At 49.7% G+C, this 26364-nt stretch overlaps 12 protein-coding genes across 12 annotated transcripts; 7 read left to right on the forward strand and 5 right to left on the reverse strand.

The window, feature by feature from the left end:
- Positions 1 to 368: 368 nt before the first annotated feature.
- Positions 369 to 963, reverse strand: M438DRAFT_389351 (uncharacterized protein). Its single transcript, XM_029909033.1, has one exon. The coding sequence runs from the start codon at positions 886 to 888 to the stop codon at positions 376 to 378; it is 513 nt and encodes a 170-aa protein (XP_029754975.1). The 5' UTR covers positions 889 to 963; the 3' UTR covers positions 369 to 375.
- A 359-nt stretch (positions 964 to 1322) lies between these two features.
- On the forward strand, positions 1323 to 2798 carry M438DRAFT_329308 (uncharacterized protein; the record flags this gene model as incomplete). The annotated part of the gene is made up of 3 exons (XM_029903244.1): positions 1323 to 1828; positions 1881 to 2205; positions 2286 to 2798. The coding sequence occupies 3 exons, from the start codon at positions 1323 to 1325 to the stop codon at positions 2796 to 2798; spliced, it is 1344 nt and encodes a 447-aa protein (XP_029754976.1).
- Positions 2799 to 3491: 693 nt separating this feature from the next.
- Positions 3492 to 5971, reverse strand: M438DRAFT_329310 (uncharacterized protein). The gene is made up of 6 exons (XM_029903245.1): positions 5314 to 5971; positions 4999 to 5266; positions 4792 to 4949; positions 4369 to 4744; positions 4179 to 4320; positions 3492 to 4120 (listed from the first exon to the last, which is right to left on the reverse strand). Exons 1-6 carry the CDS (start codon positions 5928 to 5930, stop codon positions 3657 to 3659), a joined length of 2025 nt encoding a protein of 674 aa, XP_029754977.1. The 5' UTR covers positions 5931 to 5971; the 3' UTR covers positions 3492 to 3656.
- A 246-nt stretch (positions 5972 to 6217) lies between these two features.
- Positions 6218 to 7130, reverse strand: M438DRAFT_329312 (uncharacterized protein; the record flags this gene model as incomplete). Its single annotated transcript, XM_029903246.1, has 2 exons — positions 6218 to 7006; positions 7072 to 7130. The coding sequence occupies 2 exons, from the start codon at positions 7128 to 7130 to the stop codon at positions 6517 to 6519; spliced, it is 549 nt and encodes a 182-aa protein (XP_029754978.1). The 3' UTR covers positions 6218 to 6516.
- A 187-nt stretch (positions 7131 to 7317) lies between these two features.
- On the forward strand, positions 7318 to 8162 carry M438DRAFT_307387 (uncharacterized protein). Its single transcript, XM_029902297.1, has 4 exons — positions 7318 to 7513; positions 7567 to 7673; positions 7740 to 7981; positions 8032 to 8162. The coding sequence occupies exons 1-4, from the start codon at positions 7431 to 7433 to the stop codon at positions 8113 to 8115; spliced, it is 516 nt and encodes a 171-aa protein (XP_029754979.1). The 5' UTR covers positions 7318 to 7430; the 3' UTR covers positions 8116 to 8162.
- On the reverse strand, positions 8031 to 9267 carry M438DRAFT_350185 (replication protein A, subunit RPA32). The gene is made up of 3 exons (XM_029906570.1): positions 9210 to 9267; positions 9060 to 9154; positions 8031 to 9009 (listed from the first exon to the last, which is right to left on the reverse strand). Exons 1-3 carry the CDS (start codon positions 9211 to 9213, stop codon positions 8311 to 8313), a joined length of 798 nt encoding a protein of 265 aa, XP_029754980.1. The 5' UTR covers positions 9214 to 9267; the 3' UTR covers positions 8031 to 8310.
- Positions 9268 to 9487: 220 nt separating this feature from the next.
- Positions 9488 to 12565, forward strand: M438DRAFT_350186 (ATP-dependent RNA helicase dbp10). Its single transcript, XM_029906571.1, has one exon. The coding sequence runs from the start codon at positions 9550 to 9552 to the stop codon at positions 12442 to 12444; it is 2895 nt and encodes a 964-aa protein (XP_029754981.1). The 5' UTR covers positions 9488 to 9549; the 3' UTR covers positions 12445 to 12565.
- A 1935-nt stretch (positions 12566 to 14500) lies between these two features.
- M438DRAFT_168791 (uncharacterized protein) lies at positions 14501 to 15191 on the forward strand. Its single transcript, XM_029899102.1, has one exon. The coding sequence runs from the start codon at positions 14728 to 14730 to the stop codon at positions 15082 to 15084; it is 357 nt and encodes a 118-aa protein (XP_029754982.1). The 5' UTR covers positions 14501 to 14727; the 3' UTR covers positions 15085 to 15191.
- Positions 15192 to 15298: 107 nt separating this feature from the next.
- On the forward strand, positions 15299 to 17337 carry M438DRAFT_285042 (uncharacterized protein; the record flags this gene model as incomplete). The annotated part of the gene is made up of 2 exons (XM_029901500.1): positions 15299 to 15913; positions 15964 to 17337. 2 exons carry the CDS (start codon positions 15299 to 15301, stop codon positions 17335 to 17337), a joined length of 1989 nt encoding a protein of 662 aa, XP_029754983.1.
- Positions 17338 to 18868: 1531 nt separating this feature from the next.
- M438DRAFT_409994 (uncharacterized protein) lies at positions 18869 to 23489 on the reverse strand (the record flags this gene model as incomplete). The annotated part of the gene is made up of 3 exons (XM_029910057.1): positions 18869 to 19274; positions 19355 to 20398; positions 20540 to 23489. The coding sequence occupies 3 exons, from the start codon at positions 23487 to 23489 to the stop codon at positions 19222 to 19224; spliced, it is 4047 nt and encodes a 1348-aa protein (XP_029754984.1). The 3' UTR covers positions 18869 to 19221.
- A 345-nt stretch (positions 23490 to 23834) lies between these two features.
- M438DRAFT_340354 (uncharacterized protein) lies at positions 23835 to 24855 on the forward strand (the record flags this gene model as incomplete). The annotated part of the gene is made up of 2 exons (XM_029904310.1): positions 23835 to 24232; positions 24282 to 24855. The coding sequence occupies 2 exons, from the start codon at positions 23835 to 23837 to the stop codon at positions 24853 to 24855; spliced, it is 972 nt and encodes a 323-aa protein (XP_029754985.1).
- A 409-nt stretch (positions 24856 to 25264) lies between these two features.
- M438DRAFT_409996 (uncharacterized protein) lies at positions 25265 to 26314 on the forward strand (the record flags this gene model as incomplete). Its single annotated transcript, XM_029910058.1, has 1 exon — positions 25265 to 26314. The coding sequence occupies one exon, from the start codon at positions 25265 to 25267 to the stop codon at positions 26312 to 26314; it is 1050 nt and encodes a 349-aa protein (XP_029754986.1).
- Positions 26315 to 26364: the final 50 nt, after the last annotated feature.

The following is a 26364-nucleotide window of genomic DNA, read 5'->3' on the forward strand; positions in this document are numbered from 1 at the left end:
CGGTTGCTCGGTAGTTGTTTGCACCGAAGTTCTGTTCTGCGACCGCTGCGCTCGTGTTTGTTCATCCTTTCCTTCTATATACCATTGGTATTATAGTCGCGTCTGTTTGTGGTGTGTCTTACATAGAGCAGATACGGCAGATGCGGCCGTAATTCTAGCACTGTAAGTAGCTCTACGAGTCGTGCTTGCCCGGCTTTAGGATTTTTGAATCTCGATAAAACTGGCAGTGTAACGCTCCGAGGCAAGTCTATGAGATGAACTAGAAGCATTGTCCTTTTACGCGCGTTACATTTGAGCCTTTTCTTCTTCAACAATGACATTTGTTAGTGTTTTGCATGGCAACTGTCGCTACTAACGAACCGAGGCATGGAAGAATCATCTTCGCATATTATTGTATGGCAATGCATCTTCGAAATCAACCAGGTATGCACCTATGCCTCTACGCAAATACTTCCCGACGTAACTGCGTAGCATACGGGAGTTACGGTCTCGAGATCTCTCGTACCGACGAACCTCGGGCACCTTACTCATAAACCCCCTTACAAGTCCTCCCCTCCGGTCCTGCAAACATTCACACTGGCATACTTCCGTTTCTTTTATCTCCACCTTGTCGTGCTTACGAGAGGCCTCTACTTTCTCCTTTTCGGTGTCGACCTTATTCGCGTCGTCGGTGGCAATATTGGCGAGCAAGAGTAGAACTGGCGGCGACGGCAGCAGCAGCAGCACAAATATGGGAGAAAGTCTGAAAGACACTCCCATGTCAGAGACGTCGTTTAGATTGTCAGAGAAGAAAGGGAACCAGACTTCAGAAGAAGAGGTTTTATAGAAGATCGGTTGGAAAATATTCGTCCCTTGCTTCTTTCCTTTGCGAATTCCTGCACGAATCATTTTTTCATAGCTAACGGCAGACAAGTCACGCAAAATGACCACTGACTTGCAACACTCAACACTGTCTCACATCGAGTCGTTGGTACATACTGCTGCCGTGGATTTCCAACTCCAAGTGCCGAAAAGCACCGTCTACCATGAACGTTCTGACCGTTGTACCACCACACCGGTATTGAAATCTTTCTGGAAAAGGGCATCTGCAACGCAACGGTCGCGATGAACCGAGACCGATGATGTCTCCACCTATCCAAAAATCAAATATATGGAACTCTGATAGTCTTTCTGGATAATACCCCATGGATGTCTGGTCTTCGCGGCTTCCACATTTTGCTCTCTTCTTTCCTCTCGCTGGCGTTTGGAAACAACACTCTCGCTCTGGTAGCGACGAAATTGACATCTTTGGAATCTCTTGATCTTGGATAGTCATTGCGAATATGACGAAATCATTCTTACCTCCTCCTGAGGCTTTTGCGACATATCCGGCACCCAACTACATCGATCCACAAACCAGAGGGAAAGCAACCTGCATTACAGCAATCGTATGCGGTGTGCTTAGTATATTCTTCGTCTCCCTCCGCTTGATCGCTCGCCTACGCATTAAACGCGGACTCGGCTGGGACGACTTCTGGATCCTCTTTGGCCTGATCTTCGGCATCTGCTTCTACATCAACATAATCCTCGGCACCCAACTCTGGGGCTACAAATACCACATTTGGGATTTACCGCCTCGATTATACAAAGGAGCCGCCATCATTGAAATCACAGCTGTGTTGTTTTTCCTGTTGAGTACGTCTGGGATCAGGATGAGTCTGTTGAGTTTTTATTTGCATCTTGTGAGGGATGCGGGGAGTGTTGGGTGGAAGAGGACGATTCATGGGTTTGTGGTTGTGACTATTGTGTTGAGTTTGGCTTTTGGGTTGACTGCTGTGTTTAGATGCACGTGAGTATTTGCAATCACATTGTATGTGGGGAGGAGTTGCTGACAGACACAGTCCTGTATCGGCGTATTGGACATATCCAATGCCTGAGGATGCGAAATGCTTTGACGACTCGATCATCACTTTGGTCGGTGGTGTTTTGGTGGTTGTTGCAGACCTCTGCACCATGTTACTTCCACTCCCCGTCGTATTGTCCTTCAACATGCCAATTCGCCAACGCATCTCCGTCGCCGTCCTCCTCTCCCTCGGCATAGTCGTCACAATAGTAAGCACAACACGCACAGTATACCTCTGGAAATCCCTCATCGGCACCTACGACATAACCTGGGAAAGCCACCCCCTCCTCATCTGCGGCTCGGTAGAAATCGTCCTATCAATCGTAAGTCCAATATCTCCCCCCCTCCTCCCCCCCAAAACCCCTTTCCCAAGACAAGTGACATGTTGACAATTATATCACAGGTATGCGCATGCCTCCCCAGCATAAAACCCCTCTACGAAAAATTCTGCAATTGGCTGTCTCATCATCGTCATGGTTTTCGCAGTTTCCTCGACAACAGCTCCACCGATGACACTACAGCTGTAGGATCGAAACAGCAATTTTCGTCCAAAAAGCCTCCATCTCTATCATTGGATATGTCGAATGCGAGTTTTTCAAAAGGGACGATACATGCAATGTATCCATTATCCACATTCACCTCTATAAATGGAAAAATGGGAAGGGTGAGTGAAGAAGAGGGGGAGGAAATGCCAGAGACACCGATGAGTTGGGTTAGCGAGAGTGGGAAGGGGAGTAGTGGGAGTTGGTTGAGTGGGGGGTTGACACCGACGAGTGTGAGTTTGCCCAGTCCGACGAAAAAGGATAAGTTACAAGTCGACAGTCACGAAGCTTATTCAGTAAGAGGGAGTGAAGACGATGACGGCACAGGAATCACGGTGAAGAAGAGTGTGGATATCGAATACAGTGAAGCTTGACGAGTTGACCAAAGCTAGGTAATTTAATGAAAATGAATAATGCTCTCCATCTGAACTCTTGACACTTTCACATTTTCATACTGTTGTTTGATGTAGTTGTTGCCACAAAGGAACTATTAATCATACTTATACTCATCTTCTTCTGGTGCCTTTTTTTGTCTATTTTCTTCACACTACTTCTTGTTCTCACCTAACATGGCTCCGTCTTTATACGTTACCATCAACAACGCATTAAGCGCATCGAAGAGCATCCGTCTCGAAAAGCGAGGAACGAGCAGCGAGGAACGAGGAGCAACCGGGTATACAACTACCTCCAGAAGCAACTAGACATCAAGCGCGCCAAACAATTGGACATTCACCTATGCCGCACATCAAGATCACAATTCCAGCAGAGAGAGAACCTAGGAGATGAGAGCAGGGGTAGAAGGATAGTTAACCTGACAACTTGCTATCTTTTCCTCCCTTGAGTATCACCCGATCACTCACAATAAACAGCGATGGACATGCTTTGGGGACGAAGATAGGGGGTTATGGAATCGGTGACCTGATGCTCTGCCTACTTTGCCCTGCGCTGACTGATGCTCTTGCAGAAGGGTCGAGTAATCGCTTAATCTTCGTCAACAGATACTCAGTGCAGAGTTGTCAACGTCTTTGATGGGAGACACCATTGTTCGGCCCTGGGAAGCTTTTTATGCAAGGGAATTGATGAATTGTCACGTGCAGAAGTGGTGTCCGATAGATTAGTGTGACCACCCCTTGGTTAAGTTCGGCATTAGGGTACTTGTAATGACCGAGTGAATGTGCAAAAGTGTTGACAGAGCTTGAAAGGCACTATCCTCATTTCACTCAGATCATCTTCTAAAACCCGCCCATGCCATCACCACCATCCTCGAACCCACCATTCCAAAGACTAGAATCAAAAGGTAATCCCAAACCTTCAAATGAGAATCCCAGATCTGCTCCCCCTAAACCACCTCCAGCAAAATCAAACACGAAATCCTGCTGAAGAGGTTGCAACACCACATCCTCCACGTTAATAGCCGCATGAATATTCTCCTGTTGTGGAGGTCGAGGAGAAATCGGTGCTGCAGCGGATGAAGTGGTAGGGTTGTCGAGTTTGCCGATTACACGGGAGATGGGTTCATCGCATTGATTTAGGAAAATGTCAGCGAGATCCCAATCGTCTTCGTCGCGGGCTGAGCGTAGGCGTTTGCGTAGGCTTTCGAGACTTTGTTTACAGGTTTCGCGGGCGAGTGTGTCTGTTGTTTCGACTGTGCAGCGAAGGAGAATCATAGCTGAGGAGGCCAGAAGATGTGCTGTATCTGATGTTGTTGTTAGTAGACGAATAGGCCGAGGGTGTGCAAAAGGTAGGAGGCTTACATGGTAGCCAAAATTCGGCGAGATGTTGGCTCTTGAGGGCACAAACAAAGTCTGCGATTTCCCGGGCCGAGCTGCGGAGGACGGATAGACGATATCGTAGGTGTTCGCTACTGTTGTCTGGTTGTTGACCATCAGATGCGACCTAAGATTGTTAGTAAGAAGATCTCATGAGCTTAATCGATCTGCACACCTTCAATGCCGTCCTTGCAAGCATAAGTTTGGTCGAAAGGAAACAGAAGTGCAAGTTGCATGCTCCTGGCCCCTTGCCTTCTTCCAAGGGTTTGGTAAAGTATGATGGCAGATTTGCCTCCCACTCATCAAGATCACATTCGAGTTTCCGTAGTTCTCGTGGGACTCTGGCCTCGAAAGGTCGGCGAAGATCAGTAGCAATATGAATGATATCGCCTAGTATCTCGCACAACTTGCATAGCTGGATAAAGTGCTCTGCACCCTGACGGCGATACTCGGTGTCCTTGTCCGGTGTTAACAAAGTTGCATACGTAGGTAGTGGTACATCGTATTGACCCCTTGTTAGGGTGGGTGGCGTGCCATGAGCCAATGCAGACCTGCAAACAATTAGCTGGACCCATCAAGTGTCCTGCATCAAACCTACAGTCTGTTGGTGATCAAGACTGCCCACCATGTGCGTGTTCTCAATCTTTTCTCGTGATCTGAACATCCCCAATGGGTCGGGTTACGGTTCATGCCAAAAGTGTGAGCGAGTGCTATCGTCCTGCCCTCATTGATGATGTTGCCCACAATGGAGTTGATCTGTGTGGAATATAAGCAATCGATCTCATGGGTGAAGATTTAGACTTACAGGACGACCAATCATGTCCAGTACGCTACAGAGAATTGTTGAGACACTTGACTCATTGAAGTCCTCTTGGAGTGCAGCAACAGCAACATTGCATGCGTAGATTGGATCAGGCCGAGGATGTTTCCTCAGCTTAGGAGACTGATACCACGAGGAAAATGCGTTGGTAATGATATAAGACCAAAGAGCTGAAGACACGTTGGCTGCTCCATGTTTTCTGATAGCAAATTCGTCAAGAATTGGGAAGCACGGGTGGGCATACTCGAAGTAGCTATAGAAGTTCAGCGATGAATCACAACTTAGCATCGAAGTACTTACAGATCAACAAGGTCACCGGCAAATGGGCCTACAAGCTGCTGTATGATAAGCTTCTGTCCAGAACCAGGATCCTTGGCTGGCTGGAGTCCACGTCTGCGTCGAGGCACGGAAAGATACAGTAACGGGTTTCTACCCGGTCCAGCTGAAGTAGTTTGCCTTTCTTTGGAAGATTGTCTTGCTTCATTTCCTTTCGAAAGATATGGTCCTAGAATTTGGATATCCTCCTGAAATACAGGACCGACGATAACAGTCGACTCCGTGCTAGGATGATCCAATGGCTGGGCAATCTCTGCCGAAGCCTCAGCAGGAGTGCCTATGACCGAAGCCTGACGAGAAGGTTGTCTGACTTGGACTCGCGGTGAGCCATCCTCAGTCGCTCCTAGACTCTGGGTTGTACGCTTCGCAGGTCTTTCCCCTGGACCAGAAGTTGATGCACGTTCACGCTTTTGTGCACTGGGACCCGGAGAAGCAGTAATACATTGCCAGCCCTTTTCCCGACAAAGCGTGCATTGAGCAGCAACTTGGTCAAAATGGCAGCGGATCTTGCGTTGTCGGCAAGCTGTACAAGCGGGAAACTTGTGTGAACGGTATGGTCTTGTTCCAGCAGGAGGCTCCATGTGAATAGAATTCGGCCTTTCCGGATTAGTATAATCAAGTCTTGCAGCGATGAAGACTAGAGAGACAATAGACGAGTTGTCCGAAAGGTTTCCCGACGCGTTCCCCGCCACTTTACCGAGGTCTTTGGCATGGCTTCGCGGTTGCAAGAAATCGCTTGAGTAGAAAGAACTAGAATCGTAGTTGCAATAAGCTCACTGATGATAGATTAAACGAGACTGCTGAAGTTGCTGAATGCGGATTGTCACGTACATGAGGAAGCCGCAACGAGATTTTGAAAATTAGTTGCACCTGCCTCTACGTGAATCCCTAGAACATCTTCTTGGAAGCTGATCTTGACATGATGAATATTGTAAGTGTTGAAGCAAGATCTGACGTAACGCCAAAGACCAAGTCTCTAATGAGTGTCTGGAAATGATGTTGTAAGAGTACAGCCCGCTACCTTCTGGTAACGAGCGGACGATATATGCCCAACTTCATTCGAATATAGTACAGTGCAATCCCATATGCACAAATTGACCACCTTTTTTTACAGCGCCCCAACTCCTTCCCAAGAATGCTCATGAATGGAAGATGCGTTCAACACGCTTACTTTCTCGCAAAGCCCAGCTCCTCAGCAGGCTTCCACTGCTCCTTCTTCTCCAACAGCGCTTTGGCCTGCTCCCTCATGCTGATTCTCTCTCCTCTATCCACAGCCGCATCTGCCAACCTGCCCCTCATCTCTGCGTATTTGTCGTTATCCTTTCTCGCCTGCTCATGCGTATCCTTACTCCACTGCTCATTCAACTGCTCTTTAGTCGGCGTGCTCGGCCACACAAACGGACTCTCCAACTCCACAGTCATTTTCTTGATGGCGCGAGGGCGGAACCACCGCTTGATTTGCATCTTTGGGGCGTTGGGTTTGCCTTGGGTGACTTTTTGTTGCTCGATGTAGCTGCGGACGCTGACGACGCGGACGTTGTAGGCGTGGTAGAGGTAGTCGCGGAGATCGAGCTTGTTCATGTTCAAGGGGACGATGAATTTTGCGAATGAGGCGGGCATGCGCGGTGTGCGGATGAAGGTGACTGTGAAGTTGGGGCTGTTCATCGTCGCTGTCAGCACTCTGTTCGGCCATTGAGGGTGTGAGGCTGGCGCAATACGTACAGGTAGACCTCCTTGGTTCCTACGCGGAAGGGCGCTTTCAGTGCTGCTTGGACCGACATGATTGTGCGTGGTGTGTGTGATCTTGTCTCCTCAATCTCGAACTTCTTCTCGGTGGTGCTCGCCGCATACCAAAGTCCAAAAGTTGCGCTCGGCATGACCCGATCCGCCCTTCTTTTGCGTCAGCCTTGGCACCACCCATCGCGGTTCCTTCCCTTCTCACGACATCACCAATCCCGAGAATGGCGTGTTGGTCCGAGAGCTTTGTAGATATTAACGCCTGGTGATTTCTCTGTGTCTTTCTACTCACTCATCTCAATCGGGAAGTTCAATCTTGAACCTTCTTCCATACTTTGAGCAACATGGCGACTTTGACCGAAGAACGTATTGAGCCGTATGAGACTGTTCCGTGCATACCTCATGCGAAGCCTGTCTTGGTGAACCAGTATGTACACTCATTCATGAGCTGCTTGCGACAGTGATAGTAACAATGTATAGTCGGCCGACATACGACCGCCATGTCTTCATCGAGCGACCTCTACTAGGTGCTCTTCTCTTTGACAACGTCGACTCTGACGCTCGTGATCACTGTGCAAATGAGAGAAGTAGGTCAATGTCCTTAGCTCGGATGATGATTACGAAGTCTTTTCTGATTAATGATTGTTCTTTAGCGTTCCTCTCATGGCTACGGTTAGCTATATACATGGCAGTCGTCAGTGTGGCCATCCTCATCTCCTTCCATCTCAAAAGCCAGCCTTCTCCACTTGAAAGACGCATAGCACTGCCATTCGGAATAGTCTTCTGGTTACTCGCTCTCGCTTGTCTTGCTAGCGGAACGGCAAACTACGTAAAGACGGTAAAGAAGTACTCAAAAAGACAGGCTCTGGTACAAACAGGTTGGAAGACTCAAGTGGTGAGCATCTTCCTTGGTCCTTGACAGATGAGTTACTAATGCCAGAGCAGGTTTTTACAGTTGTTGCAACGGCAATAGTAGCCGCTTGCGTACTCTTCTTATCGACCAATGCCAGGTCGGGGCGAACACGCTAATATCTGCTAATATCTGCGTCTTCTGCGTGCGAGTTCGGAAAGATGAGGCTGAAGTCGTTTAATAAAATGTCTGGTGGTTGCCGACTCATGGTTTCTGCGCACCACGCTGCTGTGAAGAAACAAGTAAAACTGGTCGCCTGCAAATCTTTCCCACAAGGCAGATACTTCCCGGTCGTGTTCCAAGTAATGCTTATTCTACATCTCGAGCAAACACCAGGTCTGGTCGTCGACTGTAGGGTAGATTTTTCCCATGGCTTGGAGCTCGTCGGCACCCTTGAGCACGTCGGCGACGTCCATACCAGTTCGGCTGGCGATGTCTTGCATGTGAAGACCCTCGTTGATTTGAGGAGTATTTTGCATGCACTGGAAGACCTTTCTGGCGTGGCTTGACACACCGGCGGGAAGGGTGCCACCTCCGCCGCTTGAATGGCCGCCGTTGGCTGCACCCTGGCCCTGCTGACCTTGCTGTTGTGCTCCGAGAGGGCCGCGTGTAAAGAACAGGTGGACGTAGGTGGCTTCCAACATGTGGTAGTTGACCTCGTTCAGGTCGGTAAGAGGACGGATCTGTTGAGCAACGACGTGACGCTTGCCGAAAGTCTTGAGCTTGCCCCAGACACGGGCGTATGAGTTCTCGACCAAACCACCCTTGCTGCCGTTTTCATCTTCGTTCTGTGCCGTCTCCATATCGATCCAGACCTTTACTTCGATGGTGCCGGTGCCATCATCTAGCTTGTAGGTGATGTTTGTGGTCTGCTTGCTGATGTTGCGGATCTGGCCGACGAAGGAGATTGTGGTGAGTTCGGAGCCATCGATGGCGAAGTTTTCGCTGTCGGGCTGTTCGGCTTCGAGCAGTTGCTTGATAGTGACGGGGCGTAGCGTTTCCTTGCCGTATGACTGTCTTTGTTTTAGCTGTGAAGATGACAAGTGGTGTGGCATCGACCCACTCTCTTTGCGCTGGGGCTGTCCTGGCTGCCGGCCATGAAGCCTCCATCCTCATTGCCACCTTGAGCGCCATATGATGTTGTTGAGTAACCGTAATCTAGTCGAATCAGTATTGCCTCTAGTACGTATGTCTCGATGGCGGGACGCCTCACCCATTGTGATTGTGTTCCTTTGTTGTGGAACAGAGAAAGGCAATGTGTCCTTTGGCGTCCGATGATGATATCTGGATAGTTTTCGGCGTGGCTCGACGAGTTGTTCAGCACTTGCTATGTGCAGGTCAAAAAGTCGTATGGCGGGCGAACGCGACGCGACGCGACGGCAGCCTCGCTTGGCACTTTCCTTCGGAATGGGTAGCAAGTCACATGGTGATAAGGGCAGGGTCTCAAAAGCTTATCAGCAAAAGTTGAGGGTTGCGACTTCCTAGTTTTGCGGAGAGGCGCTTTTTCTTGCGAAGGCACATTTCTCGACAAACCCGTCGACAAGAATTTCAAGATGGGTAGACGCGCTGTTTCACCTACCGCGTCGGAGAACGGCTTCGACATCTCGAATGCTCTGTTTGGAGGAGCTGGTCTGGACTCCGACGACGACAACACTCTCGCCGGCTTCGAGCAACCGAAACTCGCCGCCCCCGATGCCTCTGGAGGTGCTGGACTCGACGACGACAGTGATGGCGACGAGCTTTACATTGCCGCTCAGCAGGCCGCCAACAACAGAAAGACGAAGGATCTGACAGGAAAGACAATCAAGAAAGGAGGAGGTTTCCAATCCATGGGTCTGAACGGACATCTGCTCAAGGCAATTACTCGCAAGGGTTTCTCAGTACCGACACCTATCCAGCGCAAGACCATTCCCGTCATCCTGGACGGCCAGGATGTTGTCGGTATGGCCAGAACTGGTTCAGGAAAGACTGCCGCCTTCGTTATTCCCATGATCGAGAAGTTGAAATCACACAGCGCAAAGGTTGGCGCAAGAGCCGTTATCTTGTCGCCTTCTCGTGAATTGGCTCTGCAGACGCTCAAGGTTGTGAAAGAGATGGGCAAAGGAACAGACCTCAGGACAATCTTGCTGGTCGGTGGTGACAGTCTCGAAGAGCAGTTCTCGTCCATGGCTTCCAATCCCGATATCATCATCGCCACCCCTGGCCGTTTCGAGCATTTGAAGATTGAGATGAATTTAGATCTGTCCTCGATCAAATACATCGTTTTCGACGAAGCCGATCGCCTGTTCGAGATGGGTTTCGCAGCTCAGTTGACCGAAATCATTCACGCCCTCCCTCCGAACAGACAAACTCTCCTGTTCTCCGCCACCCTGCCTAGGTCATTGGTCGAGTTTGCTCGTGCTGGTCTTCAGGAGCCCAAGCTAATCCGTCTCGATGCCGAAACAAAGGTCTCCCCCGACCTTGAAACCGCCTACTTTTCCATCAACACTCAGGAGAAGGAGGGTGCGCTCATCCACATCCTCAGAGACGTTATCAAGATGCCCAGCGGTCCTACCGAGAGGGTCGAGCAGGCCAAGGAAGATAGCATGAAGTCCAAGAAGCGCAAGCGTGGTCCCGATGGCCCTGGTGCCAACGAAACTCCGACCGAGCATTCCACCATTGTTTTCGCTGCCACAAAGCACCACGTCGAATATCTCTACAACCTTCTCAGCCAACTTGGATACGCTGTCTCGTATGTCTACGGTGCCCTGGACCAGACGGCCAGAAAAATTCAAATTCAGGAGTTCAGATCTGGTCTCACTAACATTTTGGTTGTCACCGATGTCGCCGCTCGTGGTGTCGATATTCCCATTCTCGCCAACGTCATCAACTACGATTTCCCTTCGCAACCAAAGATCTTTGTCCATCGTGTCGGTCGTACTGCCCGTGCCGGTAAGAAGGGTTGGGCCTACAGTCTGGTCACCCAGAAGGATCTGCCTTACTTGCTCGACCTTCAGCTGTTCTTGAGTCGCAAACTTGTCCTTGGAAGAGAGTCAACCGACGAGATCAACTATGCTGACCAGGTCGTCCTGGGAACGCTCGTCAGAGCACCCCTAGAGATCTGTGTCGAGGAAGTCGGAAAACTCGTGGACGATGACGTTGACTTGTCCGGAATGCGCGATGTTTCCGTCAAGGCTGAGAAGCAATACGTGCGTACTCGCACTTCAGCTTCATCTGAGAGTGCAAAACGCGCCAAGGTTGTCGGCTCCTCTCCCCATTACTCGGAAATTCACACCCTGTTCGAGGACGACTCGGAAGCCAGACACATGGAATTAGAAAGAGAAAAGATGCTAGCTCGAGTAAGTGGCTTCCGTCCCCCGGAAACCATTTTCGAGGTTGGCAAGCGAGGTACCGCCAACGAGGCTACGGAAATTATGAGAAATAGACGCGCCAAGATCATTCCTCGCAAGCAGCAGGAAAAGGCTGCAGAAATCGAGGAGGCTGATGCTGACGCTTCCGTCTTTGACGATGTTGAGGATGATGAGGACCTACCCGACGGTGATGTCGATGTTGACCTTGATGAAGCATCTGAAGATGAGCTTGAAATCACATTCTCACAACCAGATAAGAAGAAGGCCAAATCATCAGGTGCAGGCCAGGATTCGGAGTTCTTCATGTCATACACGCCGCAAAACATTAACATGGCTGAGGACCGAGGCTACGGCGTTCACTCGGGTACAGATGGAGGACGCAACACTCACTTCTTGGACGCAGCCCGTGGAGCCACTATGGACCTTACCAATGACGACACGAAGGCTTTTGGTGCGCCAAGTAAGGCTGGTGGTCTGCGTTGGGACAAGAAGAGCAGAAAGTATGTGTCACGTGCAAACGACGAGGACGGCTCCAAGGGTACGAAGATGATCACGGGTGAGAGCGGTCTCAAGATTGCAGCCTCGTTCCGCAGTGGCCGCTTCGATAGATGGAGGAAGGACAACAAACTCGACGTTCTTCCCCGTGTCGGAGAGTTGGAACGCCCAGGCAACAGAAACGGCCTGGACAATCAGCGCTTCAAGCACAACATGGTTAAAGCGCCCAAGGACGCCGACAAGTTCCGTGATGATTACCACAAGCAGAAGGCAAAGGTCGACGCGGCTAAGGAGAAGCGTATTGGCAGATTCGAGAACGGAGCTGGAAAGAACGAAATCAGAGGTGCTGACGATGTACACAAGCTCAGACAAGAAGCACAGCACCGTCAAGACAAGAATGCTCGCCCACAAGGTTCAAGCAGTCGTGGCAGAGGTGGCGGACGCGGACGTGGAGGTCCCAGCAGAGGAGGATCGAGCAGGGGTGGATCCAGCCGAGGTGGATTCGGTGATCGTGGTGGAAGTCGAGGGGGCCGCGGTGGTGGAGGCCGAGGCGGAGGAGGTGGAGGTAGAGGTGGAAGGGGAGGAAGAGGAGGAAGAAGTTAGTCAGAATCTTCATTCCATTTGTTTTTACAACGCTAGCATAGCAGCAAAAGAAGACTCCCTGCGAGCAGTTGGACGGATCTGCTCTGCAGCACCGCGATATATTCACCTTCCCAATACATGTACCTCACAGTACCGTGCGTGCGAAGTGCTCATGGATGGTGATTTGCATTTGCCATGCTCGGATATGTGCTGTCACTGCTCTCAGCATCCAATGAGCTGACTTCGCTGTCACTTCCTGTCAAAAACGCAACTCAATCATCAACATGGGACTTATCCCCGTCCATCATGCGGCCGTATGTTGCTTGCAAGCATGGAAAGTTCATCGGACCAGCCTTTTACTGCGAAATTGACTTTGACCTTAGCCGCGATCTTATGCAAGGGAACCGACTTTCATGCTGACTCGTCGAGAGCGGCCCGGTGCTTGAAACGCCGTGACACCGATGCTGTTTCTTTTGACGGGTATGTTCAAGAGCTGAAACGCTTTGCTTGTGTGCATACAAAGGGCCCTTGCAACGGACAAGCACCGGGTCATTGCCTCATGGCACAATGCAAGAAATGCTTAAATGTGCTTTGATCAAGCCGCAAGAACAGCCGGGCTTGCAGTGGTTCCAAAGATCCAGCAAGGGAGGTTGGTGACTTGGTATGATGTTGGTGGCAGTTCATCGTTGATCAACACCGCATAAGCCGTTCGCATCGGAAGAAAGTACAGTGCTTAGTTTGGCTCCCAAGATTGAGGGATCCAATTCTATTGGGTGGGCGCATATTCGCGGGTGCTACAGTACTGACGACGTATGTAACAAGATCGAAATAGCTGCTTCAGTCGATGCGTGTCGGAGAGAAAAGGTGAAGAAGTGTCGTCGAGTTCTTGCTTGGCGCGTCGAAACGTCGGATGTTTTCGCTCGGCCCCAACTTCTCCATTCCAACCTCACCTCATGCCTCTCGCACAACTCCGTAGCGCCCTCGGACTTTTTACTTTGGACGTCTGATACTGCCTGCATCATGCGGCTCTTGCATGGGGGCTACAGTGCCTGCAGTACCTTTCCAGTATGCAGCTTCAAAACTCACGGCGACTCATGGACTCCAGGCTGGACCGTCTCTGCACAAGAGCATGGGAAGAGAAACCAGGGCCACGTTGTTCTCCAGGAACATGCGCTTGGCGAGGTCTGATCAATGCTGATCACTCGTCTATGTTGCGCTGCAACTTCCATGTTCAGCGCCAATCGGACTCCGCAGGGCTACGCGATATTCTTCCTTTCTCCGGACCGTGAGACTGCCATGCATCATTCTGTGACAAGGCCGCAACAGGAAAGGGACGTTCCACGGTGCTTCTGTGGCTTCATGGGAGAATTGACAGTTTTTCCGCCTTTCTTATTTCCAGATCCTTCGTCTCGTGTTTGATACTCCCGCAGGTAGTCTTTCTCTTCACATTCCGGACTCTGGCCAGGGCCGGCCGTGGGAAAATAGCAACACAGCTTGCAAGTCCGATGCTTCTTTGCGGACACAACGAAACCTGTTTGAGGACGGTGATCGGGGAATGCACACTGATACAGAAGCTAAACAATTGAGGACCGAAACCGAGAAGGTTTCCCTTCTTCTTCAATGCTCGCAAGATCAGTCTTCCTAAGTCTGAAGCCATCTGTCTGTAGTGATGAGTGGTGATGAGTGTAGGTCAAAGCTGCCGATCCGGCCCCGCGCTCCTGTCAACAACGACAGCCACTCTTTGGAAACAATGACCCGCCGCCAGCAAGCAATCGAGCTTAATCGAGGCGTTTCAAGATCTTCCTTCCGGGAGCTGCACCTGTACCGTCACCTACGTCTCTCAGTCTAGGACCCGTTGAGCTTCTGATTGGTCGACATGACCCCTCTGGCCGCGCCAGCTCCTGGCCATGCCCACCTTCGTGCGGCAATCGCTGCCTAGAGAGCATTTAAACACGAGCCCAGGAGGTCGAAGCATGCGCCGTCCCGCACGCCGTTTCGTACACGGTGCAGGTCGGGGCTTGTTGTCGCCGATGGATCAAAGGCGTTCAATGATCTACTGCCCTGCACCATTGCCTCTGCGTCCTTTTGTAGCGACATTGTCGATATGCCAAGCAATGGTGGAACCGAAACGCGCAGGACCAACTCATGGGTCTTCTCAAAGACAGGGCACGGTGACCCGGATGCATTGTATTTGGGCTGCGCAATAATGGGAATCCGCCCTGTCAGCGCCAGAGAAGAAGAGATGTGCGGTCCATATGACATGTCTGCAATCACTGTTATGCCCTCTCCTGTGCGGATTTCCCCATGATCCCAACCTTAGTTCACGCGCATTACGCCATGACTGTCTGGGCTGTCCGACTGTTGTTGCTTCCAGTCTTATGTACGAGTGTGTCCAATGCTAACCCAATTCAAGGTGCTCAGTGCGTCTCTCCCTCCGTCCATCTCCCTACCCTCTGGTCTCATCTAGTCTGGCTTGTCAACTTGATCATTGTTTCTGTTTCCCGTCAACTGTTTCGTTTGTCAACGTCAATCTCACCGACAACCTGTCCTCTTCCACTCGCTTTCAACCCTTTATCATTTATACAAATCTTCTTTCCTGATCTTCTTGTTCTCCGACTCCGGCCTCGAAACGCCCACTTCGGCCTCCGCAATTCTGTATAATTGTCCGTAGGCAGAACTCGATCAACAAACAGACATTCCTATGGAGAACGACTGAGTTTCATTCCAAAGAGTGCTTTTGCAAATCGCAATTGAGCAGAAAAATAGTCAAAGCTCGTTGTTAAAACTGGCTGCGATCAAATACACCTGAGCTGTTGTCATTCGCTCTTCCCCCACTCGGCAACTCGATTCGCAGTCTTTTCGTTTTCGGGAAAGTATGACCGGGTCATCACAGCCCAATTACTTCTACTTACCTTACGAGTTTCGACCTCAGATCGATTATTCAGACCTTGCTTTCGCAAAAGGCGGGTCTCCGCCGTGGCAGTTCCTTCCGTCATACCCTTCACCGCCTATGTCCAGCCCGCCTTCCCCACAGAGGAAGGTATCTGATACACAGCCTCCTCCAGCTACAACATTTTCGGAGCTTACACTCTCTGGCACTACTACCTCTACCAATCCATCGACTACTAGTTCTGGCTTTACCATACCGCCGGCATCAGCAGGTCCAGCTACATCCTCACTACAAGGCATATCTCAGTCTTTCGCTGCCCCTCCGCCGACAGCACACCCAGAAGTTCCTCGCACCTACTCAACATCTTCTAAAGAAAGTCTTGCATTGCTTCGTCGAACCGAATCTGCATCAAGTGCCAGCAATGTACCAGACACTCTCCCTACTGCTGGACCCAGGGCCGGACCAACATCACCAAACGTAGGACGAGGAGGTCGAAGGGCCAAGACTCACGTCGCCAATGCATGCAACAACTGTAAACGCGCACATCTAAGCTGTGACGTCGAGCGACCCTGTGGCAGATGTGTCGCTACTGGCAAAGCTGTGAGTACGATGCAAGCTCATGTCTTGTTGCCAAGCTAACAAATCTACAGGATACGTGCCGCGATGTACCTCACAAGAAGCGTGGTCGACCACGTCTGCGAGATGAGGGCCAGTTTAATATTCAACAAGGCGGATCCGAAGCAGAAGGAATGGAAAGTCCAGGACTGGGACCATCAACGGGCAGACCAATGGCTCGACCAGGACATCGGAAAACAGCTTCCTTGCGAACGCTTGCTGCTTTTGCGGCCGAGCAGAGTCATCAGCCTTCGAATACTTTCAACGCCTCGGCGGCAACGCATGGACCTGCATATTCTCTAGGTGGAGGTTCGTCGACACGATTCGCGCCTCCTAGCAGACAGCCACGCTTGGCCCCCTCTCCTGAGGTACCGATAGCTTTCCTCGACACCGACTTTGTCGTCTTGAAGGCCAATGCAACTTTCCAACGTCTATTCTCGTGGTTGCAAGAAATTAGGGGAATGCGTCTATCAGACATCGCAAAGCCATTGGACGGCGATAGCTTTCAGAATGCCCGGAACAGGCTGAGGGAAGAAAGGGAAGTTCGAGAGCCAGCCTACCTACCGCCAATATTACAACCAAGACTGGATCCAGTGGCAGGTATCGGAACAACTGATCATGATGTGGAAGAAGTCACCCGAGGGTTCGCCGATCATCAATTCGCTTGGACTTTTCGCTTGGGAGGGGGAATCGACCAGACTTTACCTGTTCGCATGCGTCTGGCCAAGACGTCTGTCTACTTTGTTACTTTGTTCCTACCGCCACTACCACCGCAAGTTACCGAGCAGATTCCGACTCCGCAACCACCGCCGGTGATGTTTCCTGCTCGCAACACAGCGCCCCCACCTGCACCATTCCAAGGAAGTCCACGTATGATGGAGCAACAACCTGGCATCTCAGAACCACCATCGACTTATTACGCTTTCCCTACAGCTGATCCTGTACCACAACATTACTCGCATCCTCGTCGGTATTCTCTGAGTGAACAGCAAGCTGCATATGCCCAGAGCATGCAATATCAATCACAGCACACCTTCCAACAACAACAACCGCCCCCACACCAGCCGCAACAAATGCTTCCTCCGCCACCGCTATCTCAAACTTCAGATCAACGACCAGGAACCGCAGGCTCAGGTTCCAGTAGTATCCAACCATCATTCCTCCCACCTCCAATCCACCCCCGTCAAAACAGACCCAGATCAGATACCATGGACTCACTAGGCCGACACATCCAAACACGACTACGAGCAGACAGCGGGGCCACAGTACCAGTCTTCCAAAGCTCACCTGTACAGCAAAGACATCATATCGAGAGAGCGAGCAGTGAAGAAGATGCCGAAGCCGCAGAAGGGTCGGGTAGTCCGAGGAAGAGAAGGAGGCTGGACATCAATGAGATGTTGCAGCGGTGAAAATGATCAGCATTGTGTTGGATAAGGTTTCTAGATCTTGTATCTGAGTTTAATAACGTCTCGTGACGGGCATTTTTGCATCTTTGTATGAGACTTGTGTCTCGAAATTCTTGTTCTAGTTTACAAAAGCCACATCTTCTATCATATACAATACCATCTTGCTCCCCTTATCAGTTTCTACAGGTCAGTCACGTCTTCTTCTCGAGACACAACGCTTCTTTGCATGCCTCAGGAAACCAACTGTGACGACCGGTTTGGCGACAAGTCCATATCGTCGCATCGTCATGACATCCAAACAACGGCGGAGAGGAACACGCCACATATTACGACGCTTGACCAGGAGGCAGAGCACAGCAGCAACCACATCAGTAAAAAGATTGTTTTTACAACCTGTAATACCAGAATACGGACTCGCTTAGCGTGCATGAACACTCGCCTCTTCCGAGGTCCCGCCACGTTTTTCATGAATTTGGACAACGACGTGCGAGTAACGAACGCGTATGGTGGTGTTTGCTGTTGAACGCGTTTTTCTTGTGCTATGATTGCAACCCAAAAGCAGCACAGCTCATCTATACTGAGTGCAGTGGACATAGTCTGCGTTGTTCGAGTCAAAGGAACAGCGTACAGCAGGGCAGCCTACACTGACGCGGCTCCTGTTTGATTGCGTTGACAGAATATCGTGTGTCGTGCTTACCCAAAATTCTGTACCTCCGCAGTAAGAACACAGCGTCGAGATTATGACGCGGCAGATATACTTGTCGACTGTGGCTCAAGCAGTTCCGGAAGTCATGGGAGGCAGTGACCAGCAAACCCCGGCGATTCGGCGACATGACTTCGAACACGACAGAAAAGGGATGCGTCGAAACGAATGTGTTGCGACTTGTTTTGCAGATGCCATGATTGTCTAGCCTCTTAATTAACAAACAGATCTTACCTTTGGATTTAATTCTGTCTCTTCATTGCTACCTACTAGTCGAGGCCCTATGTGAGACATCCTTTGCCATTTGAAAATCCAAGAGCAAATTCGAGAGCAAATCTGAGGGCATCTTCTGGAAGTCTAACGATGAACATCATGATCCAATCTTGTGCTGGAATAGTCTGCAGACAACTCCAGAAATGTTTAGCTTGTGCCCGCTCAGCTTACGACATGAGCAGTAAACTAAACTTGAGTTTGACGCCTTAAAGAAGCTCACGGGCCTAAAGAGTCTTCTAAAAAGCAGGATTGGCGGGATTAGTAGGTGCTATAGTATTGTCAACGTGTGAAACGAGCAAAAGAGAAACATGCCTAGCATGCTTTGAACGCCGAACTCCTGCACTTTAGTGGTAGAGTTTTCTCCTCCGTCAGTACTAATGTTCTAAGTATCCATTTTGTGTTGTGATTACCAACTGATAGACAATGATTGTAGGAGGTAAGAATTTGAGAAGTTAGGAACAGAAGGAGATATAGCGGATACGGAAGCCGCAGAGAGGGGCACAAACAGGAGCTCCTCTAAGCTTTAAGCTGCAGACAAAGAAGTCTAGAGCTTTAGCGGGTCATACTGCGACAAACTAAGACTATGGCATTAATATTACTTATTGGCTAAGGTGGAACATTATCAATAGATGAGGAAACTTTGGAGATGATACGAGATGGATGTAGCATAAGTTTGTCATCCTTAGGGTGTCCGCCTACCGATCCTTCGAACGATTCCCGTCTTATGTGGTTCCTCTTCATCAACTTCAGTGCGGTAGAGTGCGGCAGGAGAGTAGGATCTTCGGACACACTGGCCTTGATATGGAAAGTGGTCTCAGAGGCGGTCAATGCATTACTAAACGAGTTCCAGGCCTACTGCTTTTTGAGATCGCGTGAAAATCAATTTATGCATGGAGATGTGTACGGAGCGTTCAGGGTTCTTCTTTGCATTCGTAGGTAGCACCACTGAAATTGTATGAACAATCTAGAGCCTATAGAAAGTCTCAAAATACTTGATGCTGATGGCAAGACTGAAAGAACAATTTTGGTTCTATAGAAGCTCACCATGAGAAAGAATTTTCCAGATCAACTGTCGGTCAAACTTCAGCTTCACGATATGTCGAGTGACCGTTCTGAATATGACCCAGGAGCCCTGTATGATAACGGACTTATGTTCCAGGAAGCCTAGCTTTCTATTACCCGAAGCAGGTCTGTACTCAGCTGGGATATACAAGATAGGATTCTCCATCATGCAAATCCATTGGCCATCAAAGTAAAGACCGGGAAGAGGAGCCGCCGAGGACAAGGAAGCTGATGGTAGGTCTGAGAACAGTTGGATGGTTCCACGGTTTGTCCTAAGAGCCCTGTTGTTCTTGGTGAACTCTACATCACTGATAAAGCCATGATCCGTAAACTCGGCGATGAGATGGAGCTGTTGTGGCGGGTCCGTCGCGTCATGTGACGTCTTTGCGGAGATCTGAAGGATCTTGAAGACCTTGATGTGCTGTCTTCCTTCTGACAACGCGACAAGAAGCTCTGCTGAATGCGAGAACTTGAGAAGGCTGACGTCTTGAGTTTCGAAACCAAAAGCATCACTATGGTAGCGATAGTCTTGGAGGATGTAGACACGAGAGACTTCGTGAACCTGTTTACAGTTCACACAAGAAGGTCCCTGACGGGCTTTGAGAGAAAAAGAACATGCAATCAAGTGATGATCTGGAGAAACACAGATTGCTTGTGTCGTGCCAGCTCGGTCAGTCAATAGACTAGACTTGAGGTCAACCAACGCGTATTTCCCATTACGGTCATGAACATCGAGCTCGCCAAAGACGGCACGATTCCCAATCAAAAACGAGCATAGTATCAATGACTGATCTTCAGAATAAGTCACGGCAGCCGATGCGGGCTTCGTTGCAAGAGTTGTACGTTCTGTGTCGTCTGCAGTGGTGATAACATGGGAGGTCCACAAGCTCAATTGGCGAGGGTCGAATGATTGACCATGAAGATGCTCGATCGAAACCTCATATGTGGTCAAGAACGTACCAGAAGACCGTCCACCACTGAAGCTGCTATCTTCGACATAGTAACATATGGTGAGCAATGAACCGTCTGGAGAAAATGTGCAAGTCAAAATGGTACCCAGTTCCCAAGGGCCTGATGTGTCTCTTGAGTATCCGCAGGATGTGTGAGCCAAGGTCAGTAGATTCTTGCTGAGGCCGTCTAGACTGCCCAAGAAAAGCAGAAACTCACAGTCCGGCGAAGGTAGCCAGGCAGCCGCAAGACATTGGAAGCATCCACCCATCCATGATTCAGAGAGAGAGAGTATCCGGGAAGATGTGCTGGGTATGCCACTGTATATGTCAATGGCACTCTGTACATAATCGTGGGATCTGGCTTCATCGATATCCCAGACTCTGATGGTCCCATCGTGAGAAGCTGCAGCCACTCGCAGCGGATTTGTAGACAAGGCTAAGCCACTGATGGCTGATACCAAAATTGTGAACATCACACGCCGTGTCGGGATCTCACGGATGCTGATCTTCGCGACAAAAGGCAAAGACTTGTCACCTTGAGTGGTAGAAGCGAAGTACTCGCCGCCAGGAGAGATAGCCCATGGGTACTGCATCCAAGTACGATTATGGTCAATGCATTTGGTCTGCACCATAACATCAGCCTTCTCAAGGTCGCATACCAAGAGAAATTGTTTCCTCTCATCATGGGCTTCATACACTATGAACTTGTCGTTGCAGCAGAACTGCAATGTCTCATGTTCAAGCATGGGTAGCTCGGCTACAAGGATGTGCAAATCGATAGAGGGCAGCTCGGCTTCAAGGATGCGCAGATGCACAAAGGCCAGCTCTTCTTCCCCGACGGTCGACCACATCCGCAGCTTCGGATGTGTTTTGTCGAGGGCAGCAACTAACTTGCCATCAGTTGAGATACAATTATGGTGGTAGAACGGAATAAGAGGATCTGAAGGATCGTCGATTGGTATCACTATCGGGGTCTGTGACTGTCCAGAAGAGGTTCCTGAATCACACTGCCAGGTCTCCCGATAGAGATTTTGTATCTGAAAAGGTCCCAAAGGGATGACTTTTGTCCAAACAGCTTGGAACTGTTTCTCTCCATGCAAAAACTCCATTTGCAGTTCTGAGGAGTAATGATTGCCTTGGAGCTCTGTAAAGCGCTGTGGTTCAATCAAATTCCAGATCTTGCAAGAGTTGTGAGACACTGTGACGAGTCGCTCTCCATTTTTGGACAACATTGCTTGAACGTTCTCTTCATGTCCGTGCTCAATGGTTATGGATGGAGTTGGATACCACATACGATGCACCGGGACGAAATGACCTGATATCCATGCGGGAAGCTCTTCAGCGAAAGCTTTGGAAAAGCCTTCGTGCGACGAGAAGAAAACCAATGAAGAGGAGTATACTTGTAAGGGCCATCTACGTACCAGATTGCCGTTAGATGTAGCAAAGTCTCGAGCTGACTTGACGAATTCACAAAGACCAGTCAAGTTCAGGCTCCGCTGACTCGGCAAGGGGCTACCACTGGACATAGCTTCTATGGATACTTCGAATTGGAGTAACTGTTCTCTGGATGTGTCCGTCCTATTGAGAAGACTCATGACCTCAATCCAGTGTAGCAAATGGCGCTGCAGGAACACGTAAACAGTCAACGCACAGCGACGTGTTCCAGATCTTGTAACGTGATCAAGCCAATGGATGCACGAGTATCCTATCTTGATGGAAAGCTTTTCTAGGATTTTCGTACATGCCTCTTCAGCTTCAGAATCAACCGCACGCAACTTAGCGATGTTCCGACAAAGCGATGTTTGCAGGACTTGTATGCATCGTCGTGCGATGAGTTCTTGCGAAGGCAGCATCGCCAGTTGCGGTGTCAATGATTGCACTTCATAGAGATAGTCATCAACAGATTTATGAACCAATCGAACAGCGTCGTCTGTGGTGAGTATCAAAAATGTGTTGCGTTCTCGGATAACTCGGAGTAGGTAGCTCTCGTCTTTAGCTCTTTCTGTCGGCAAGCCAGCAAGCACAGCAAGCTCCAACATGTGAGGGCTGCTTGACAGAGAATGAAGAGTCCAGATAAGCTTTCGATGATCAATGGCAAATTCGTCGCTATTGTGACACGCTTGGTCAAGGAGTCGCATACTCCTTTCGTACAAATTTCGAAGTCCTTTTGGCATGGCCAAGACAGCCTGGATGACCTCAGCTGCTGGCAAGTTTCTGACTTCTTGACAAACGAATGCAACCCACAAGAACGTGGATTCTGAATTCGTGAAAGGGGATTCATTGATGTGTGCTTGGTCAACCATCGAGAATCTGTTGTTGTTCATCCATCTCGTCTTGGCTTTGATGTATCTCTTCACAGCGTCTTCGACCTGCGCCGAAGAGCCATCGAGATCGACTTCAATTCGTTCAGAGCTGCCGTAGATGATCTCTTGAAGACGAAGATTCAAAGGACGACTTGTGAGAAGCCATTTAATGCTCCGTGGAAAGGCGAGTCCGTCGGTAAAGATGAGACGTAAAAGTTCTTCGGTCTGGTGATTACATTCATCGATCGCGTCAATGACAATGTGTGTTACCAGATGGCCGTTATCGTTGATGATTCGCTTGAGGACAGTCCACAGAGGAGCTATTTGGTTGAAGTCCATGTCGAAAATCTGCTCTTCATCGATCCAATGACGATGCAGGTGTTCTACGGTGAGAGGTCGTTGTTCTATAAGACTTCGGATGATACCCTTTAGGACACCAACGGCATTGTTCAAGCGATCATCCGTACTCTGGCAGAAGAAGAATCCTGCTATTCCATTGACTGTGGAATTGTCTGTTTCCTTGAGCAGGCTGTCAACGATGCCCGTTGCCATGCGGGTCTTGCCCTTTCCAGGACTGCCGTTGATCCAGAGGACTGAGTTCTCTCCTGGCTCTTTCCATTTGAGAAATCGGTCATCCTGAAATATCCACTCGATGCATTCCAGTATCACGCCGTCGGCAGAATGGATTTCCGTCTTGATGGCACCGGCGTCGGGGCAGTCTAGCGCACGTAGACAAGCTTGAATGGATGCAGTAGGTTGGCGAATAACGGTATTGATAATCTGAGTAGCATTTGCTCCTGCGATATTGTCGCGAACGTTGACAGTTAGCTCGCCACTTATGTTGATGAGGTGATCAACGCTCATGATGAACTGGTCGAAAAACCATTCATATAAGGCTGCGTTGGCGTGCAGTCGTCTTTGATGGCATGTTTGCGTGTATCAAAGAGATACGACATGCTTCTAAGATGTGGCTTTTCTAGACATGCTAAACAATGTATGCATGCCCTGGAACGTTCCAGTTGGGCAGACCAGTCAATCCTTACAAGGATGGATCAGAAAAGCAGGTTCTGGTCTGTCCAACAAAGGCCACGTGGAGACATAAGTGTTGGGTTGATGCACCATTTCTCCGGTGTCTTTCCGTCCATGTTGTCATTAAGTTACTGGTCTCAGTCGTGGCCTATCTTAGGCAATATCAGCACCCACACCGAGATGGGTGATCCCCTCAGCATCGCTTCTGGAGTCATCGGGATTCTGACACTCGCGTTGAACGCGTCGAAGAAGCTGTACGAGCTATCACAGAGCATCCAAGGCCATCCCAGAGAAGTGGAAAGCATGCGCGATGAGTTCAGAATGCTATCCACAATATTGAAACAACTGCAGCAGAAGTCGACAAAGGCCCTGTCGAGCAAAGACGAATTGCTAGAAGCACCGCTGAAGGGATGTTTTGATTGCTGTGATGAGCTGAACAAATCTTTGAAGAGTCTGGGCAGCCCGGGTGTACGAGACTGGCTAAGGCTGCAGTTCAGAGGAAGAGCAATTGAAGATTTGAAGGCGAGACTCTTGAGCTACAAGTCGTATTTGAGCATTGCACTTCAGGTCATTGAGCTGTGAGTTGATTTGACGCGGCTGATTTGACGCGACACTGACTCGTCATAGCGAAGAATCGTCGGCAATCAGAGACGATGTTAACAAGCTAAAGGAACAACTGATCAGTATCAAGAAAGATCTAGAGTATGATCTGAGAGTGGTCAATGGAGATCTGGTCGGGGTGCAGAAGTCTCTCAAGGAAGTGCTTGAGAAGGAAAGAAGAAGTCTCGAAGCGAATGTGGCAGCATGCCAAGCCGCTGAGACGGCCCTTGAACGTCACCGCAATGTCGACCTGAGTTTCACCAACAACACAGCCAACACCAATTCACGACAGTTGCTCGGGACGGATAACCTCGACGTCGAAGGGCGCATTACCGCTACAGGTAACCGAGCTGAAGCATCGTCGACTCAGGGCATTGGTATGTACTCTGCAGAGACTCTTCGTCACCTGCTCAGACCCTCGACCTCGCCCTCAACGCGCGACGGCAGGACCACCGTGACGGCCGATGCCATCCATATCCAAGGACTTAGCATAAGAGGAGGATCAACAAGCCTGAGCGCGCTCACCGGGGTGTCCGGCGAGGATGATCATGATGGTGTAAACGTCCCTCTGCCGACCGCATCGCACCGCAGACAGGACTGAGTCAACAAGAGCTCGAACATTCAAGGATGCACAACACCGATGAGATGCTTTAGTGCAAGGTTGGCACACTCTCTTTTTAGGTATAATCAGAAAATCATACTATCATTTGAACGTACAGACCGCTTCCTTTTCGCCCATAGCCTTGACTGATTTCAGATGGTCGAATACGCCGTGTCGCCATGTCGCCGTAAAGAAGATGGTGATTATTGACAATGACTGAGGCAGGTACTAGGTATGCGGTCGGTGCCCACGTGCGCGAAGTTGACTCTTTCCATTCGTGAGTCACGTCAAAAGGACTCTCCAAATCGACCACAAAGCCGACGCCCATTCACAATATTCGATCTTTCTCATCGCAACAATATTCACACAGCAACTTCACCAACTATCTGCAACGCTGTCCGCCATAAACATGTCGATTGTCCAGTATGCCGTGGACCACTACTGTCTGAGCAACGCTGCCGCAACATGTCTCGACAGTGGCGCCTACGATGACTCTCATCACGATCATGCTGAAGATCCGGAAGACGTATTTACAGATATAAAGAAGACGCGCGCCCGAATCTCCTCCTTCTTGCAGTCTTCCGCTAGTCGAGACGCACTGATAAATGACTACTTTTTGGATCTGATCAGCCGCGTAGTTCATGGCTCAAACTTGATCGAAAAAGCTGGCTCGATTTTGGAAGTTACACATGCCCTTCGCAAGATTGCACTTGAAACCCCAGAAAATACCACAGAGGACATATCTCCACAAGACTCCCTCTACAATCTTCTCAAAGACGACCTGTTCAAGCAAAACCGTTCCACCAACGAAGCCGAAATTCAGAAAAGCTATCACGAAGTCATACAACATTATCGTGCACTCAACTTCCTCATCTCCAAAGTCGTCACTCAAGACAACCCGCTATCCGAAACCCTCATACTCGAGGCCCATAAGATCCTGACATACAAAGTCGATTCCTCTAATGAAAGCTACAAAAACTACGGCGGCGTCTTTCGCACCACTCGCGTATTCGCTGGCTTCTCAGATTTCACATTACCCCAATACGTCGCATCGGAAATGAAAGCATTTATCTCAGACCTCTCTGCCGACATCATCACTGCGGAAAAGCTCGGGCAAATTGACCCTTTTGTACTGGCGGCAAAGTACTGTCACAAGTTTGTTAATATTCATCCGTTCGCAGATGGTAATGGCCGCATGTGTCGTTTGATTATGAATGTGTTGTTATTCAAGTACACTGGTGTACTCTGCGTGTTGGGAAATGATGATCAAGGAGTTCAAGATTATCTTACGGTGGCGGTTAGAGGAGGCGAAGCAGATCAGGTTTGGAAGGAGCTTGATGAAGAGGAAGCTGCGTATACGCCGCCTCCATGGGGTGAACTTGCATTCATGGTTTTGCGTCAGACGAAGAAGGAGATGGAGAACTTCATGTCTGTATTAAACAACGCTTCAACTGTATGAAACAGCCCATGGAACGGGTTTAGAGATTGATCAGATAAGTTTCGACAATG

Source organism: Aureobasidium pullulans, assembly GCF_000721785.1.
Source record: "Aureobasidium pullulans EXF-150 unplaced genomic scaffold scaffold_41, whole genome shotgun sequence".
NCBI lineage: Eukaryota > Fungi > Ascomycota > Dothideomycetes > Dothideales > Saccotheciaceae > Aureobasidium > Aureobasidium pullulans.